This window comes from Coregonus lavaretus (genome assembly GCF_964263955.1).
Source record: "Coregonus lavaretus genome assembly, chromosome: 2".
NCBI classification, from domain to species: domain Eukaryota; kingdom Metazoa; phylum Chordata; class Actinopteri; order Salmoniformes; family Salmonidae; genus Coregonus; species Coregonus lavaretus.
Window position 1 is genome coordinate 56,325,740 of NC_139989.1, and position 18,501 is coordinate 56,344,240.

Here is an 18,501-nt window from a genome sequence, read left to right on the forward strand (position 1 = left end):
GAAGTGGACCCATTCCTGGACCTAAGGATTGTTACAGCCAGCAGGCATACCCTGGATACCCCCAAGGCAATGGAGGTGGTGTGGGTGGTGGTGGTGGTGTGGGTGGTGGAGGAGGTTCGACGCCTCATGATAAGAAGGCTTACAGTGGGGGGAGCCAAGTGCCTCCTCCACCTCCCCAGCATATGCAGGCGGGCGGCTACAGCAATCACATGGGCCCGGGGGGATACCCGGCCCAGTATATGAGCGAGGGCCACCTCCAGCAGTCTAAGTGGGACGACCCAGCTCAGCTAGCTCAGTACGAGCAGGAGATGGTAGGCAGGATGGAGCCGGGTCCCCCTGGGTCCTCCCAGTATCTGGACCAGAACATGCTGGCTCACTCCCAGAGCCAGTGTCACCAGCCCCACCAGGCCTCTGCTCCAGTCTACACCAGCCCACACCACCAACCCCATCCCCCAAACCCAGGCCAGTCCCCATTGATGTACCCCCAGAGCCACCTCCACTACCCCCAGCATCCCCCGTCCCCCTCGCCCTCCTCCTCCTCCTACATGGAGAAGTGCAGCCCCATGCCCCACTGCTACAAGGGATATAGTATGCCACCCAGCTCCCAGTACGCTAGGCAGATGGGCAGCCACAGCAGTCTGAAGCAGGGGGGATACCGACCGCCACCCCAGAACAGTTACATCTACCAACAGACTCCCTCCAGGGGTGGCTACGAGTCCCAGCCCCCACTACAAGGTATGCCCACTTCCCAGGAGGCCCACCTTAAATACCAACATTTCAGCCAGCCCCAGCAGAACTACTGTCTGTCCGAGCTGTCCGTCAGATCCCCTGAGCAGTACTACCAGACATGTAGTCCCGCCTCCAGCCACTCCCCTGCACGCTCCGTAGGACGCTCACCCTCCTACAGCTCCACCCCTTCCCCTCTGATGACCAATCCAGAGAGCTTCCAGTACAGCCAGCCACCAATGACCCCAGGGGCGGCTTCTTCTTCCTCCTCTTCCTCAGCGGGTCTGCAGGACCAGGGCTTGCTGATGCCGCCGCGCTCCCACCCGTCCCCGTCCCCCAACGTGGCCCACCCAACCCCGCAGCACAGCTACACGCAGGGGGTCTCCATGAAGGAGCGCTTCTCTGAGAAGCTGCTTGCCAACCCCAGCCTGTGGAGCCTGAATGCCCTCACCTCTCAGGTGGAGAACATCTCCAACAACGTGCAGCAGCTATTGCTCTCCGAGGCCATGGTCGCCAACAAAAAGGGGGGCAAGCGCAACAGCAGCAATAGCACTGGGAGCAGTGGAGGCGGCTCCTCCAAGAAGGAAGAGGAGTACAAGGGAGTGCCAGGAGGCCCCGAGGGTCAGCACGGTGGGGGCCCCATGCAGGACCCCTACAGCACCAACCAGCACCAGCTCGTCCCCATGGAGATGCAGGAGGGGGGATACTCCAGTAGTTCTGACGAGCAGCTGGAGAGGGGGTACTACTACTGCGGCCAGGGCAGGAGCCCAGCTCAGGCCCCCAACAACACACACCTGGGCCTGGACACGGCCTCATCCTGCTCCATGACCTCTCCGGACGACATGTCCACCCGGTCTGGTGACTCTGTGTCCGGCCTGCAGAGCGTGGCTTCCAGGGACAACCTGACCCCTGACCCCAGGTCACAGGGTGGTCACGACCCCCCACAAACCCCCATGAAGAGCGTGGGTGACGAGAGGTCCCCCCTGAGTGTGACGGTCCCCAGCCCCATGAAACAGGAGAGCCAGTCCCCTCCAGATATCCAACGTCTCGGCATGCCACTGAAGGAGAACTTTGAGGAGTTGGCCTGGACGGAGAAAATGGCAGACTACGAGGACGATGGCGTGAAAAAGACTCCCGACAGCGAGCGTGACTGCAGAGGCGGCGATGATGTCACAGACACCTCCGAGAAGCAGGAGAAATGGCCGGAGGACGAGAAAGGCCCAGCTCTGTATAGCAAGATCAACAAAGCAGTGACCGAGGGAAAGAGCTACTGCTGCAACGAGAACATGTACCATGAGATACAAAACAAATATGACAGAGGCAAAGGGGACTCGGCGGATAAGTCCCCAAGCCTCTCAGACTCCAGCCACAAGGGAGACCTGGGCCAGGAGATGAAATCGGAGGCCTTCAAATCCGAATCTCCCACCGACTCTGAGAGCTCAGTGAAAACATCACCCTTTATTTCCAGGGGTGATCTTGACCAAAATCAATATTTAACAGAGAAGGAAGACAGCTCTGAGAACATATCCCCTACCCCCCGGGGCAAGGCTTTGGATGAGAGGCTCTCTGCCTCAGAGAAGAGAGAGAGCAGAGAAGAAGAAGAGGAGGATGAGGAGGGGGAGGAGGAGAGGCAGCAGGACTCTATATCTCCTCCTCTGTCTACTGAGGAGAGAGAGGGAGAAGAGAGTGAGAGCCTGCCATCGACTGAGGAGGTCCTCAACAATAGAACGAGCCCACAGAAGGAGCCTTCTGGAGAGCTGTGCAGCAGAACAGAAGGCCAGAGCCTGGCTCAGCCTTACCGTAACACAGAGCCTGCAGAGACAGAAACCCAAGCAGCACAAACAGACCCAACAGCAGCAGCAGCAGAATCCCCAGAAATGGGGTCAGCCATTTGTGACACTCCACCCCAGTCTCACTCGGCCATGATGGTTTTCTCAGCTCTCAGTGAGATAGCAACACCTCCAGCTCCGGCTCACACCAGGGACCATATCGATCGCAGCGATTCCAACGTGCTGGAGCCTGACTCCCCTCAGCTGCCAGGGAAGTCGATACTGCACTCAGCGCCCTCCTGGGCCAACACCCCACCCTCGCCAAAGAAAGGTGATGAGGACATGGAGCTGGGCATCAGCTGCCCAAGCGCTGTGACCCCCTCAGCCAAGCCGGAAACCGTGGCCCCATCTGCACACCCGCAGGCTTTCGGCCGGAAGCACGGCCGAGGCAGGAGGAGACTGATGCACTCAGGTGTGGAATTCAGGAGACAGCTGAGTGTGGAGAGAGAGGGGGAGAGTGCCTCTTTGCCCCCCCAGAAACCCTGCATGCCCTCCAGCAAGAGTCCTCTGTTCTCCGATCAGATAGACATGGCCGCTCACCAGGACATAATCATGACGAGCGAGACACCCAAACTGCTGGTTGAGGGCTCCCGCTCCAGAATGTGCACTCGCTCGTTCAACACGCAGGACACAACCCCTAAGGATCCCCAGCCCCCTGAGAGACGGAAACCAGGGCGAAAACCAGGTTCGAAACCAGGCCCAAAACCGGGACTGAAGTCAGGGTTAAAACCAGGGCCTAAACCAGGACTAAAACCAGGACCAAAACTAGGTCCAAAGCCGAGTCTAAAACCAGGACCAAAACCAGGTATGAAGCCCGGTTCGAAGCCCGGCCCAAAACCAGGTTTAAAACCGGGGCCTAAACCAGGCCCAAAACCAGGTCTAAAACCAGGGCCTAAATCGGGTCCAAAACCAGGACCAAAACCAGGTCCAAAACCAACTGAAGGAGCACCCCGTGGTCGTCCCAGGGGCACAGGCTCTAAGTTGAAGTTGGCACAACAGGAAGGTCCCATTCAACCCATCACAGGGGGTCCAGGAAGAGGCCAGAAGAGCTTGAGCATCAACAGTCAGCAAGGTGATGGGAACCAGGAAGTGAAAGCTCCAGGCAAGGATGGAAAGAACATGGTCCTGAGATCCAGAAAGCCCCCCCAGAAAGAGAAGGAGCAATCTGAGGGAATCCTAACTCAAACCCTGACAGGTATAACAAAGCCCAATGCAGTGTTAGAAAATGAGGAACGTACGAGCATAGAGCAAGCCCTCCCTGTCTTTCCTAACCAGACAGACACCAGTGTAACAGACACCAGTAAAACCGACACCAGTGTAACATACATCAGTAAAATAGACACCAGTGTAACAGACACCAGTGTAAAAGACACCAGTGTAACAGACACCAGTAAAATAGACACCAGTGTAATAGACACCAGTAAAATAGACACCAGTGTAACAGACACCAGTGTAACCGACACCAGTGTAACAGACACCAGTGTAACCGACACCAGTAAAACAGACACCAGTATACCTGTCGCTCCACCTGAGAAACCTAAAGAACCGACTGTAGCTGTACCTCCTATAACTGCACCTGTACCTCCACTCAAAAGAAAACCCAGTCCTCTGCCTCTAGAACCTCCAGTGAAGAAAAAGCGAGGTCCAAAACCAAAACCAAAACCACAACCACAACAGCCACAGCCTGAAACTCCCCAGTCTGACCAGTCCAACCAGTCCAACCAGGCCAACCAGTCCAACCAGTCCAACCAGGCCAACCAGCCTCCATTAGTCAAACCTAAGGAGATGGGTGTCCGAGGCCCCAAGAGGAGGCTAAAGCGAGGCAGACACCTCAAGGCCTCTCTGATCACTGTGCTGACCAAAGATAACCCTCCTCTCACGATGACTGACTGTGATGTGGTTAGTGAAATGCCCAGTGTCCCTTCTCAGTGTCCCACTAAAACCAAGTACCTCCCCCCGCGCAAAGGCAGGGGTCTGAAATACGAGGCCATGGTTCAGAAAATAAACTTGGGCACTGGTTCGAAGAAACACCTGCCAACACCACAGCCCGAGAGCACAGAGGCGATAGTGGAGGAAGTGACATCAAAGCCTGTGTCGCTGTCCATCTCGGAGGAGAGCGAGGCCCCAGTGGCGGTGGTGAGCGCCCCTGAGGTGACACAGGAGGAGGTAGCAGGGGATGAGTGGAGCTCCACGGGGGTCCAGAACACAGAACAGGAGGGAGGGGTGCAGCAGAACACCGGGGAGGGGGTGCAGCCGGAGTCACTCCCAGCGGGGGTGCCAGACGCTGCAGCGGCGAGCGATGCCAACAAACCCACCAGGACCAAGAGGAGGAAATGGGCCATGGTGGAGAGCACGGACGCCACGGTGGTCGCCATGGAGACGGGAAGCCTGATCATCAACACGCCGCGGCTGGCCAAGCAGAGGGCCATCAAGAACAACCACGAGATGCACCTGAAACAGAGGAGGAAGAGGAAAGGAGGACAGCCTCCCTCAGAGGGGCCTGTGGCTGACGAGAAGGTAGGGACAACAACAGGAGAACAACAGACAGAGACAGAGGCACAGACACCCACTGACACAACATTAACAACAATGCCCGATCTACCAGCCGGCCCAGGTGAGATCACAGACAGCCCGCAGGTGATCGCCACAGAAATTATCCAGCTGCCTCCCTCCAAACGAGGGAGGAAGCCCTCTTCATCCCCGTCCAAAAAGAGAGGGAGAGGCAGAGCCCCAGGTGAACAGCAGAGAAGCAAACCTCTGAAGGTGCACAAAAAACCTGGTCCTAAAAAGGGAATCAAAGACGCCATGGAAGTGATTGAAGCAGTGGTGAAGGCTGCAGGGAGGGAGGCCAGACTCAAGAAAAAGAAATCAAAAAAGGAGAGTCCTGCAGTGTCAGAGGAAAAGCAGCTGGAGCCCTCTCTCAAACAGGTACTGAGCAAAACCCCCAAAAGCGGAATCAAACATTCCTTCTGTCCATATGTGCGTATCGACAGCTCCAGAGACTTCGCCTCTCTCTGTACCATCGTAAACAGGCGCAATGAAGAGCTGAAGATGGTGTTTCAGAAGCCCCGGAAAAAGAGCTCGGACAAAATTAAAAACCCAGTCACGGTTGCCAAGGCGATACCCATCTCCTCAGCTTTGCTCCAGGGGCCCTTGGTTAACAAAACCTTAATTGACAGGTGTCTAACGTGTTGCCTGTGTGGAAAGCCGGCAAATTACCGTGAGCTGGGGGATTTGTGTGGGCCCTACTACCCAGAGGATAGCATCCCTCGCAAAATCCTGTCAGCAAGACATATAGAACCCCCGAGGGAAAACCAAGAGAAAACAACAAGCTCCAACAGTAGCATCGAGGAACCAAGCAGCAGCACCCCAAAAAGCGAAGGAGACCCCAGCTCCGAAAAGGAAGGCAGTAAAAAGGGGGATATGGAGACAGTCACAAAGGAGGGCAGTAGTAGTACTAGTGGTGGGGGTCACCATCATCAGCCCCACCCCCACCACTGGCGCCCCAGAAGGGCAGAGAGGGCACCTGCGGAGGGCGGAAGCACGCACCGGCCCACCCTACGGGATAGGTTCAGGAGGATGCAGCAGCTCCAGGAGGAGAGGAGGGCTGCGGAGGCCACAGCTAGTGGTCAGGAGGGTATCAGTGGAGGAGGAGGCCTGCTCCAGAGACTGCAGGGGGAGGCTGAGGCTAAGGAACACTGGGCCCATGAGAACTGTGCTATCTGGACCAATGGGGTCATCATGGTGGCCGGGAGGCTGTACGGCCTGAAAGAGGCTGTTCACACTTCCACAGAAACGGTGAGACCTTCCTCTTTCTCTATGCTGATTTCTCTCTTTTTCTTTCTTTCTTTCTCGCTCTCTCTCTCTCTCTCTCTCTTTCCCCCTCTCTCTCTCCAGTTGATACTGATACTGCATCTTACCAATGGAGAGTCAATATTTGAAGTGCTATATTTCACATACAGTAAACTCCACATGATTCCGATCTATAATTCTAGCCTCTCACAGTCAGAAAGGAATGACTGTCCTCCCTGGGGTTTTACATTACTATGAAATGAAATAAATAAAAAATTGATCACAAAAAAGAAAAACATTTGCCTTGTGCTAATCTATTTTGTAGGGAACTGTGCATGTTGGCCACAGTGGCATATTGGCCACAGTGACATGTTGGCCACAGTGACATGTTGGCCACAGAGACATGTTGGCTACAGTGACATGTTGGCCACAGAGACATGTTGGCCACAGTGACATGTTGGCCACAGTGACATGTTGGCCACAGTGACATGTTGGACATAGTGACATATTGGACACAGTGGCATATTGGCCACAGTGACATATTGGCCACAGTGACATGTTGGCCACAGTGACATGTTGGCCACAGTGACATGTTGGCCACAGTGACATGTTGGCCACAGTGACATATTGTTGGCAACAGCAAGTGTATGCTTTATTATTAACTGACTGTCTGCCTGTCTGCCTGTCTGCCTGCCTGTCTGTCTGCCTGTCTGCTGTCTGTCTGTCTCTCTGTACATATGTCTCTATGTCTCTCTGTCTGTCTGTCTGGCTGTCTGTCCCTCTGTCTGTCTCTCTCTCTGTTTGTCTGTCTGGTCTCCAGAGCTGCTCCAAGTGCCAGAGAGTGGGTGCGTCCATCAGCTGCTGCTGGAAAGGCTGCCCTCATAAATACCACTACATCTGCGCCAAGGAGATAGGTAAGAGCCCTCAGAAAGAGAGAGAGAGAGAGAGAGAGAGAGAGAGAGAGAGAGAGAGAGAGAGAGAGAGAGAGAGAGAGAGAGAGAGAGAGAGGAGAGAGGAGAGAGGAGAGAGGAGAGAGGAGAGAGAGGAGGAGAGGGATGGATAAAGAGGGTTAGAAGGAGTGTGGGATGGGGGAGTAGGAGGGAGTAGGAGGGAGGGATGTAGAGGGGAGGGGAGAAGGAGGGATGAAAGGGGAGGGATGGATGAAGGGGTGGAGGGAGCGTGTGTGTGTGTGTGTGTGTGTGCGTGCGTGCGTGTGTTCATTTGTGTATAAGCATATGCTGTATGTAGGTATTACCTCACGCCATCAGTAGATACAGTGGGGATTAGAAGCCCTCACACGTCTGCAGAGGCAGCACTGGGAGGAGCTGAGGGGCCAGTTTAATCCTGCAGAGTGCACCATGGCTGCAACCTGCCTCATCCTATCATTCTTTCCCTACTACCCTCTCTCCCTCTCTATATCTCTCTCTCCTTCCTTCTCTCTCGTTCTCTCTCTCTCAGGCTGCATGTTCCAAGAGGACAACTTTTCACTGAAATGTCCGAAACACGAGGTAAGCAAATTAACAGAATCCGTCTGTACACATGCAAAAGGGCAAAGGAAATACCTTGATATCCGTAAACATTCCTATAATCCAAGACTCCCATCTCTCTATCCCCTCTGGTGAGGAATTTAAAATATTGTGATTTTACAATTCATACATTCAATTTCAGTTTTGACAGACAGACAGACAGACAGACAGACAGACAGACAGACAGACAGACAGACAGACAGACAGACAGACAGACAGACAGACAGACAGACAGACAGACAGACAGAGAATGATATATAGTGACCAGTGACAGAGAGTAGGAGGGAGAGAGAGAAAGAGAGAGACATTCACACACACACACACAAACAGACAGAGAGACACACACACACACACACACACACCCAAACAGACAGACACACACACACATAAATGGACAGAGAGAGAGTCAGACACAGACAGAGGATTTGTGTAACCAAGGTCGTGTATCTCTACGTCTCCCGTGGTAACAGCCTATCAGGCATCTCTGCCTAGCGCTGAGCACTATTGACTGGCCAGTCCGCTAACACTAACACCACTATTAACGTCACCTGAACACTGAACACTGATTGGTCTCACACAGCGTTCTGCAAGGCTGGAGGTCAGTCTGTCGATTCCCTCCCATCACTAAACACAGACTCTAAAAGACCGGTCAGCACCAAGCTAAAACGGAAGCAGACATAGGATATAAATCCAACTCAAACTGGATTGACAGAGTTCGGCAAACTATTATCCATGACGGCACCGAATGTTCTAATCTATGACAAACACATTCTATGCATAGGAAGAAGAATGTTATTGTAGTGGAATGTGACTGCACAGGTAGTCCTACGAATGACCTTGACAAAATGGCAAATCATCCTACACTTTATCCCACTAGCTACCTCTCACACTGCACCTCTCTGAAAACATTAGTCAGCCAGCCACGCTGTACATTGTTATGACTGAAAGTGGTTGTGTGATGACAGTAGCAGCCCACTCTTCCTGTTTTGTTTGGATTTCCAAGGCCGCAGTTTGCTTTATGGGAGGCGCCATCTGGTGGCCGTTTCACCACACTGCACCCTGGAGGAAAGACAATGATGGCGGGAGGGAAGAGGGGGTTGGAGGGAGAGGGGAGAGAGAGGGGTACTGACATTCAGCAGGGAGCAGCGGTGCATTGAAGCAGCAGCCTCTCTCTCATCTCCTCTCTCCTTACCCCTCTCCTCTCCCTTTCTCTCTCCTCTCCTCTCCTCTCCCCTCCCTCCCTCCCTCCCTCCTCTCTTCTCCCCATCCCTCTCTCCTCTCCTTTGTGCAGACTGACAGACAGGGATGAAAATCTGGCTGCTGATCAAAAAAGCATCCCGCCCAACCCCTGCCTTCCCCTCACTCCCTCCCTCCCTCTCTCACACTCTCCTCTCCTATCTTCACTCCCTGCCTTCCCCTCGCTCTCTCCCTCTCTCACACTCTCCATCCCTGCCCCCTTCCCTCTGCGCTCTCCTTCACTCCTCTCCTCTCTCTCCCTCTCTCTCTTCTCTCCTTTCCTGTCCCTGTATACTATCCCCCTCCCCCTCCCTCATCTCTTCACCTCCCACATATAGAAGCACAGAGAGAGAGAGAGAGAGAGAGAGAGAAGAGAGAGAGAGAAGAGAAAGACAGAGAGAGAGGGATAGAGAGAGAGAAAGAGGGAGCGAGAGGGAGAGAGAGAGGGAGGCTGGTGGGTCTGTGCGATGCTAATTTAGCAGGCTGAGCAGCCTAATCAGAGAGCAGTAGAGATACACAGACACAGTCCCAGGCACAACCACCCCCACCCAGGTCTCCATGGAACTCTGCCTCTGTTTCTCTGTTCCTCTGCTCTCCTCTCTCACTGTTCTACAAAACAGACACAGACACCAGCAGGATGGAGGGAGGGAGGAAAGGAGGGATGGAGGGAAGAAAGGAGGGAGGGAAAGGAGGGATGGAGGGAGGAAAGGAGGAAAGGAGGAAGGAAAGGATGGAGGAAAGGAGGGCGGGAGGAGGAAAGGAGGGAGGGAGGGAGGGAGGAAAGGAGGGAGGCAGCAATCTCACATGGGCAGAGAGCATGTGCAGAACCGCTGCACACACAGCCACACACACACACACACACAGAGTAGGCACAGGCATGCACACACACACACACAACAGGCACATATTGCGCAAACTCACACAAAAACATATGAACATGTGAATGTTCACAAACACACACACACACACTCACAACACATAACACACACACACAGTAGGAGACAAACAGAGGTTGTGTTAGTGTTCTCTGCGGATGTGTAGGAACAAAAGGAGACCAGTGGGCCATTACATCACAGAGACTCAGAGATAGAAAGAGGAGAGAAAACAGAGAGACTCAGAGATAGAAAGAGGAGAGAAAACAGAGACTCAGAGATAGAAAGAGGAGAGAAAACAGAGAGACTCAGAGATAGAAAGAGGAGAGAAAACAGAGAGACTCAGAGATAGAAAGAGGAGAGAAAACAGAGAGACTCAGAGATAGAAAGAGGAGGGAAAACAGAGCGAGAGAATGAGAAAGAAAGACAGACTACAGATAGAGAGAGAGAAAGAGAGAGAATATAGAGAGCGACAGAAGAGAAAGAGAATTACTGAGAGGCAAAGGGAGAGAGAGGGAGGGAGAGCGATTCAGATATAGAAAGAGGGAGGGAGGGAGAGAAATAGAAAGAGAGAGACTGCAGAGGATTGGGGGGAGAGAAAGCACCACACCAGTGCAATTAGTAGGTGTTCCCACTGTGTTCTATCACAGGAGCCGGTTCACTGGCCAGCTGCATCCTCCATTCTCCACTTTTGCACACTGCAGCTAGCTTTCATGTCCGCACTGTGCAGAACCACACACACACACCAGCACATAGGTGCGTGCACACGCACACTCACACACACACACACACTGCAGCTTTCATGTCTGCACAGTAGTGCAGAACACACACATTGCAGCTTTCACGTTAGCTCAGAGCAGAGACAGTGACCATGGCAATTAAAGGTCCCATTCTGTGCTGGCCATGGAGAATAACACACACACACATTGCAGTGCTGTGAGTGCCGGTGCGTTCTATTTCAGCAGGCATGAGTACATATTGTCCAGAGAGAGAGAGAGAGAGAGAGAGAGAGAGAGAGGAGAGAGAGAGAGAGAGAGAGAGAGAGAGAGAGAGAGAGAGAGAAGAGAGAGAGAGAGAGAGAGAGAGGAGAGAGAGAGAGAGAGATGAGAGAGAGAGAGAGAGAGAGAGAGAGAGAGAGAGAGAGAGAGAGAGAGAGAGAGAGAGAGAGAGAGAGAGAGAGAGAGAGAGAGAGAGAGAGAGATGAGAGAGAGAGAGAGAGAGAGAGAGAGAGAGAGAGAGAGAGAGAGAGAGAGAGAGAGAGAGAGAGAGAGAGAGAGAGAGAGAGAGAGAGAGAGACCTACTGAACCTGCAGACAGTATAACACAACACACACAGATTCACCCATACACTCTCGAAAGCACAATCATCTTTGTGCACTTGTTTTGAAGTGAACAGCAATCGCCCTCATACATAATTGTGTCTTTGTCTTCCAGGCTTTGTAAAATAGACCACCACCCAGCCCCAGTGAGCATCACCTATGCAGTACGACAGAGAGACAGATAGGACATCCCTCCACCCAAACCTGATGATGATGAGTCATGATGAAACGTCATGATGGGACAGACTCATTGGCCAATGGGGACAGCTGGGACTCCTCTGAGGCACCACCGATGGCAGCAATACAGACACTAGACAGCAGGTCCCTCAGAGCAACCCCTGTAACCCCCGGCAACAGCACTGCTTTATCTCAGCCACCCCTGATAACCAGGACAGACAGACAGAGAGACAGAGAGAAAGAGAGGACAGACAGACAGACAGACAGACAGACTGCAGTGTCTGTCTGACAGACAGTCTCCTTCACGGACAGACGGACTGCAGTGTTTTGTGAGACTCTTTCACAGCCCTGTCTGTCTGTGTCTGGCGTCTAGACACCTGGCAGGCATGGTTACTTAGAGACCACCCCCCCAGAGAGAGTGGGGGGAGAGAGGGGGAGAGACAGGGAGCTGTTTTAAATTCACAGTGGCACTGTTCTGCCTCTGGAACGGTCGCTATCATTTTTGGACACCTGGTGGATTGCGATTGGCCAGACTAGGCCCCCCCTGGCTATGCTGTCCAAGTTCCAGGTAGCGGTGTGTGTGTGTGACATCGACTCTGTGTGTGTGCTTGTGCGAGGAAGCGAACGAGCGTGTTCCGATTTAAGATGTCATGCGTCAAAAGAAGCCGCCCCTCCCCTGGATGTATCTCAATGTGCGCTTAAGTGTTATAAAAATTGTACATTGCGTGCTTTAACAGATTCTAAATATGATTCTGATATTGACAGAAAGAAAAAATAACGGTATTTTAATATAACAATCTTCTTCTTCTTCCGATATGTATTTTGATGTGCATATTACGGCTATACGACACCATTGAGTCAGCGTTAGTATCTGTCCCGCTTTGTGTTCAATTAAACATTTTTATAAAAATAAAGGTTCCAATATTCACACTAGGCATACTACTTAGAATGCATGCCTTATACACTGCTTCATTCTAAGTGTGTAGCGTGCTAATTTGGATATGTGGGGCGAAGGTCCCAAACTCTGGGGGTCACCCGGTCGAAGTTCAGCCGTGTGCATATACAACATGATGTACAGTAGACCGCCACATCATCACCATAAAGGTTAAAGGTAAGGGCTTAGGGCCCGGCTGGGATCATCTCACGGGGTCATGTAATCTCACCACAGTTCTTCATCATCTTATCTCTGTCCATCCCATCTCATCACCAAAGGCTGCTGTCTCCATAAAAATGACAAGGATACGACTCCAATGAATCTCTCTTAGTCCTATACGGCTTGAGTTCTCAGCACCATAGAGCTGAAAACAAACCGTACAGAGACTGAGGATGTCCTAATAATGGACAGACCGAACGGTAATCACAGTCCTCGCCCCCATTAAATGGGGAATCATGACTGTTGTACAATGTCCATATTTCTGACAGTTTTCGTTTTCTGACTCCACATCATGTGTGTGTCTCTCTCATTCCTTTTCTCTGTATGTGGCACTCACAGTAGCAAAGCCTCTTCCCATTACCATCTCAGCATTCTCCACACACACACAGACAGCCTTAGGGTGTAGTGTACAGTACTTCAGTACTTCATATCAGTGGACACATACAGTATTAGGGCGTACAGTACAGACAAGAGCAAAACATCACACCACATACCTCTTCTTCTTATGATTCTTGATTATGATGCTCTCATTATTTAATGGTGTATATAAGTATTTGACGCTGTTTAAATGTAAGATGTGATGTACTAATATAATTGTGTATAGTATTTCCTAGAGATGTTTATTTTCTATAAAATTAATATGTTATTGCTTATAAAAATGTTATTAAAAGAATCCATTAAAAAAATTAGACTTTTGGGAATGTCACTCGTTCTAAGTTGAGCATGCTGTTTTTTTGTTTTTTCCATGTTTTCATTGTTTGAATCGATGACACTACAGCATCAATTTGTGTGAAATGTTTTTGTAACGCCAATGTCAAATATACCAGCACCTTTCAATGCTGCCCAGACCAAGGACTGTTCTTTTTTGTCATCTCCTTCCAGATCTGCACTGACACACAGACACACATTAGTGATCATTAATGACACACTATGAGGACAGAAATACAGATGGAAGAATTGGGACTTGTCATGACACACAGAGGTGCATACACACACACACACACACACCAAGGTTATTATAGTTTTGTGTTTTTATATTCATTTTTATTTATTTAGCTTTTTATTTTAAATTCAGTTACTTTCAGTTCGTTTTCAGACCTGACATGCTAGTTTTTATTTACTTTTAGTTGTATTGAAATATTTCAATTTTGTTGTTATATTATTTAGTTTCAGTTTTAGTGTTAAGGACAGAAAGCATGCGTTGGAGCATGCGTCAGTGTTGTATTGTTTATTTATTTTTTTTGGGGGGGGGTTCACTTCTTGCAACTGTGGAGCAGTAATACATAAGGTGATGGGTCAGGTCATAAGTTAGGTTAGGTTTCAATGATAAAGTCAATCTCAATGTGACTTGGACTTAAAAAGGAATAGCGCTGAGACCGGTGCAAATAATATGGTGGAAACTCTCTCACCCATGTTTACACCAATCCAAGGCTTTTTAATTTTAGTAGTACATGTAAGAAGAATGACATTTTTCCCTGTTAGCTAGTGATAGCTACACTGTAAAGGGGTTGACGTGAATTTGACAGTAACTTACAAGGAGCAAAGTGGCAAGTAAGTTACTGTATTTCATATTGCAGTACACCTACTGTAATCTAAATACAGTATCAAAGCAAGTACTGTGTAATGACACATTACAATACCGTAGAATAATGAATGCGTGAATAATTGACTGGATGAATGAATGAAATTCATTGAGGGGAGATGTGGTTTGTATTTCACAGTATTTTACTGTAATTACATGGAATTGGTGCAAGCAGGTTGGCTGAAAGGTAATGTGTTTACACATTACAGCATATCAATAAATATTTGGTGGTTATATTACTTGCACTTCTAGAGACCTTATAGAGATTCTCTGGTACTTTTGCATACTTTTTAGCCAGTAGTTCTGAAAGTAGCATTCACGAGACAAAAGTGGTACCTGAATATTGCGTACTACGTCACGTACAGTATGTGCAGATATATGCACCACGTCATTGCTCTCAATTCAATTTCAATTTAAATTTAAGGGCTTTATTGGCATGGGAAACGTGTGTTAACATTGCCAAAGCAAGTGAAGTAGATAGTAAACAAAAGTGAAATAAACAATAAATATTAACAGTAAACATTACACTCAGAAGTTTCAAAAGAATAAAGACATTTCAAATGTCATATTATGTATATATACAGTGTTGTAACAATGTGCAAATAGTTAAAGTACAAATGGGAAAATAAATAAACATAAATATGGGTTGTATTTACAATGGTGTTTGTTCTTCACTGGTTGCCCTTTTCTTGTGGCAACAGGTCACAAATCTTGCAGCTGTGATGGCACACTGTGGTTTTTCACCCAGTAGATAAGGGAGTTTATCAAAATTGGGTTTGTTTTCAAATTCTTTGTGGATCGCTGTAATCTGAGGGAAATATGTGTCTCTAATATGGTCATACATTTGGCAGGAGGTTAGGAAGTGCAGCTCAGTTTCCACCTCATTTTGTGGGCAGTGTGCACATAGCCTGTCTTCTCTTGAGAGCCAGGTCTGCCTACGGCGGCCTTTCTCAATAGCAAGGCTATGCTCACTGAGTCTGTACATAGTCAAAGCTTTCCTTAAGTTTGGGTCAGTCACAGTGGTCAGGTATTCTGCCACTGTGTACTCTCTGTTTATGGCCAAATAGCATTCTAGTTTGCTCTGTTTATTTGTTTGTTCTTTCCAATGTGTCAAGTAATTCTCTTTTTGTTTTCTCATGATTTGGTTGGGTCTAATTGTGTTGTTGTTGTTGTTGTCCTGGGGCTGTGTGGGGCCTGTTTGTGTTTGTGAACAGAGCCCCAGGACAAGCTTACTTAGGGGACTCTTCTCCAAGTTCATCTCTCTGTAGGTGATGGCTTTGTTATGGAAGGTTTGGGAATCGCTTCCTTTTAAGTGGTTATAGAATTTAACGGCTCTTTTCTGGATTTTGATAATTAGCGGGTATTGGCCTAATTCTGCTCTGCATGCATTATTTGGTGTTTTACATTGTACACGGAGGATGTTTTTGCAGAATTCTGCATGCAGAGTCTCAATTTGGTGTTTGTCCCATTTTGTGAATTCTTGGTTGGTGAGCGGACCCCAGACCTCAGAACCATAAAGGGCAATGGGTTCTATAACTGATTCAAGTATTTTTACCCAGATCCTAATTGGTATGTCAAATTTTATGTTCCTTTTGATGGCATAGAAGGCCCTTCTTGCCTTGTCTCTCAGATCGTTCACAGCTTTGTGGAAGTTACCTGTGGCACCGATGTTTAGGCCGAGGTATGTATAGTTTTTTGTGTGCTCTAGGGCAACAGTGTCTAGATGGAATTTGTATTTGTGGTCCTGGAAACTGGACCTTTTTTGGAACACCATTATTTTTGTCTTACTGAGATTTACTGTCAGGGCCCAGGTCTGACAGAATCTGTGCAGAAGATCTAGGTGCTGCTGTAGGCCCTCCTTGGTTGGTGACAGAAGCACCAGATCATCAGCAAACAGAAGACATTTGACTTCAGATTCTAGTAGGGTGAGGCCGGGTGCTGCAGACTGTTCTAGTGCCCTCGCCAATTCATTGATATATATGTTGAAGAGGGTGGGGCTTAAACTGCATCCCTGTCTCACCCCACGGCCCTGTGGAAAGAAATGTGTGTGTTTTTTGCCAATTTTAACCGCACACTTGTTGTTTGTGTACATGGATTTTATAATGTCGTATGTTTTTCCCCCAACCCCACTTTCCATCAATTTGTATAGCAGACCCTCATGCCAAATTGAGTCAAAAGCTTTTTTGAAATCAAGAAAGCATGAGAAGACTTTGCCTTTGTTTTGGTTTGTTTGCTTGTCAATTAGGGTGTGCAGGGTGAATACGTGGTCTGTCGTACGGTAATTTGGTAAAAAGCCAATTTGACATTTGCTCAGTACATTGTTTTCACTGAGGAAATGAACTAGTCTGCTGTTAATGATAATGCAGAGGATTTTCCCAAGGTTGCTGTTGACGCATATCCCACGGTAGTTATTGGGGTCAAATTTGTCTCCACTTTTGTGGATTGGGGTGATCAGTCCTTGGTTCCAAATATTGGGGAAGATGCCAGAGCTAAGGATGATGTTAAAGAGTTTAAGTATAGCTAATTGAAATTTGTGGTCTGTATATTTTATCATTTCATTGAGGATACCATCAACACCACAGGACTTTTTGGGTTGGAGGGTTTGTATTTTGTCCTGTAGTTCATTCAATGTAATTGGAGAATCCAGTGGGTTCTGGTAGTCTTTAATAGTTGATTCTAAGATTTGCATTTGATCATGTATATTTTTTTGCTGTTTGTTCTCTGTTATAGGGCCAAAAAGGTTGGAGAAGTGGTTTACCCATACATCTCCGTTTTGGAAAGATAGCTCTTCGTGTTGTTGTTTGTTTAGTGTTTTCCAATTTTCCCAGAAGTGGTTAGAGTCTATGGATTCTTCAATTACATTGAGCTGATTTCTGACATGCTGTTCCTTCTTTTTCCGTAGTGTATTTCTGTATTGTTTTAGTGATTCACCTGTGTGAGCATCTTGCTAGCTGTCACTCAAATGGCGAAGAGCTGAAGCTCATTGGCTAGGACCAGTGCTTGACTTGGGCAGGAGCTCACCGGAGCGGAGTACCGGCACCTCAAATGTTCTACTGCTTGAGCTCCTGCACCTCTTATTAGCTCAACAGTATTGTGGAGCTCCTGCACATAAATATAAACAAAACAGGTACCCAAAATGAGTACCAGCACCTATTTCAGTCCAAGTCAAGCACTGGCTATAACTCAAATTGCTAGGGGGCTGGCCCACGTGGGGGAAAATTTAGGGAAAATGGCGCAGCACAGCTTCCAGGAAAAATAGTTGATTTCAAACTAGGGATTTCGTGGCTAATTGAGGTAAGATTCATTCTGCATGTATGAACTACATATTGACACATCCGGCCCAAAGCGGAAGGTTTAAAAAATACTTAGTAGTCGCCAAAGTTCTGGAGCATGTCTTTCCAAACTGACTGTGACTACAGGGCAAAACAGATTTTAAAAAAGGCATGGCAAAAGGCTCAAGTATTAAAGGTTTAAGACTTGCTGCCACTCTAATCTGTCCCCTATACATTTTACATTGATGGGGCACTACTACCACATATAGCTTCCTATAAGACACGCCTCAAAATATGTTAATGAGACAGAAACAACAATACCACTAGTGGTCAAAACATTTTCGGCACTCCAAAAATACAGTATAGTTGTCACGTTCGTTGAAGGACGGGTCAGACCAAGGCGCAGCGTGAAATGCATACATGAACAAAACAACGTAACATGAAGTCCTCAGGCTGAACACAATACAAGCCTATACACGGAACAAGATCCCACAACTAATGATAACAAACAGGCTACTAAAGTATGATCCCCAATCAGAGACAACGAGCGACAGCTGCCTCTGATTGGGAATCACATCCGGCCAAACATAGAAACACAAAACCTAGAATGAGAACATAGAAATAATAACATAGATCTCCACACCCTGACTCAACATACAAGAGTCCCATAAGTCAGGGCGTGACAATAGTACTGTATTCTGTGGATTGGAATAACAGTACCATTCGAAATACAGCAATTCTTTTCCCTGCCCACAAAATCTTCCCACAATGCACCATAATTGACAGCATGCTGCAGTAAAACTTTCACAGTATCTTACTGTTGATAATACCCTACATGACTGTATAAATGATAGTTTTCTGTTAGTGTGGTGCAGAGCATATGAGCCGAGTTGTGGTTGGAAATCCCATTCATCCCTCACTCATGGAGCGGTGCTTGCCCACGGCTCTGTGCTCCATGTCCTTTCCCACCCTCTGCTAAAAACCGCTCTGCTCTCACAGAAGAAAAAAAACTGCAGCT

The 18,501-nt window shown here is 48.7% G+C and overlaps 1 protein-coding gene across 1 annotated transcript in view; it reads left to right on the forward strand.

Annotated features, from left to right (window-relative positions):
* Positions 1-8,397, forward strand: part of rai1 (retinoic acid induced 1) — a gene marked incomplete at both ends in the record, with an annotated part of 8,596 nt that extends 199 nt beyond the window's left edge. Inside the window, 4 exons of the mRNA XM_084174723.1 lie at positions 1-6,353; positions 7,168-7,261; positions 7,806-7,855; positions 8,344-8,397. The exon at positions 1-6,353 is cut by the window's left edge and continues 199 nt beyond it. Coding sequence (XP_084030849.1) covers positions 1-6,353; positions 7,168-7,261; positions 7,806-7,855; positions 8,344-8,397 — 6,551 coding nt within the window. The remainder of the gene's footprint in view (positions 6,354-7,167; positions 7,262-7,805; positions 7,856-8,343) is intronic.
* Between the last annotated feature and the right edge of the window lie 10,104 nt (positions 8,398-18,501).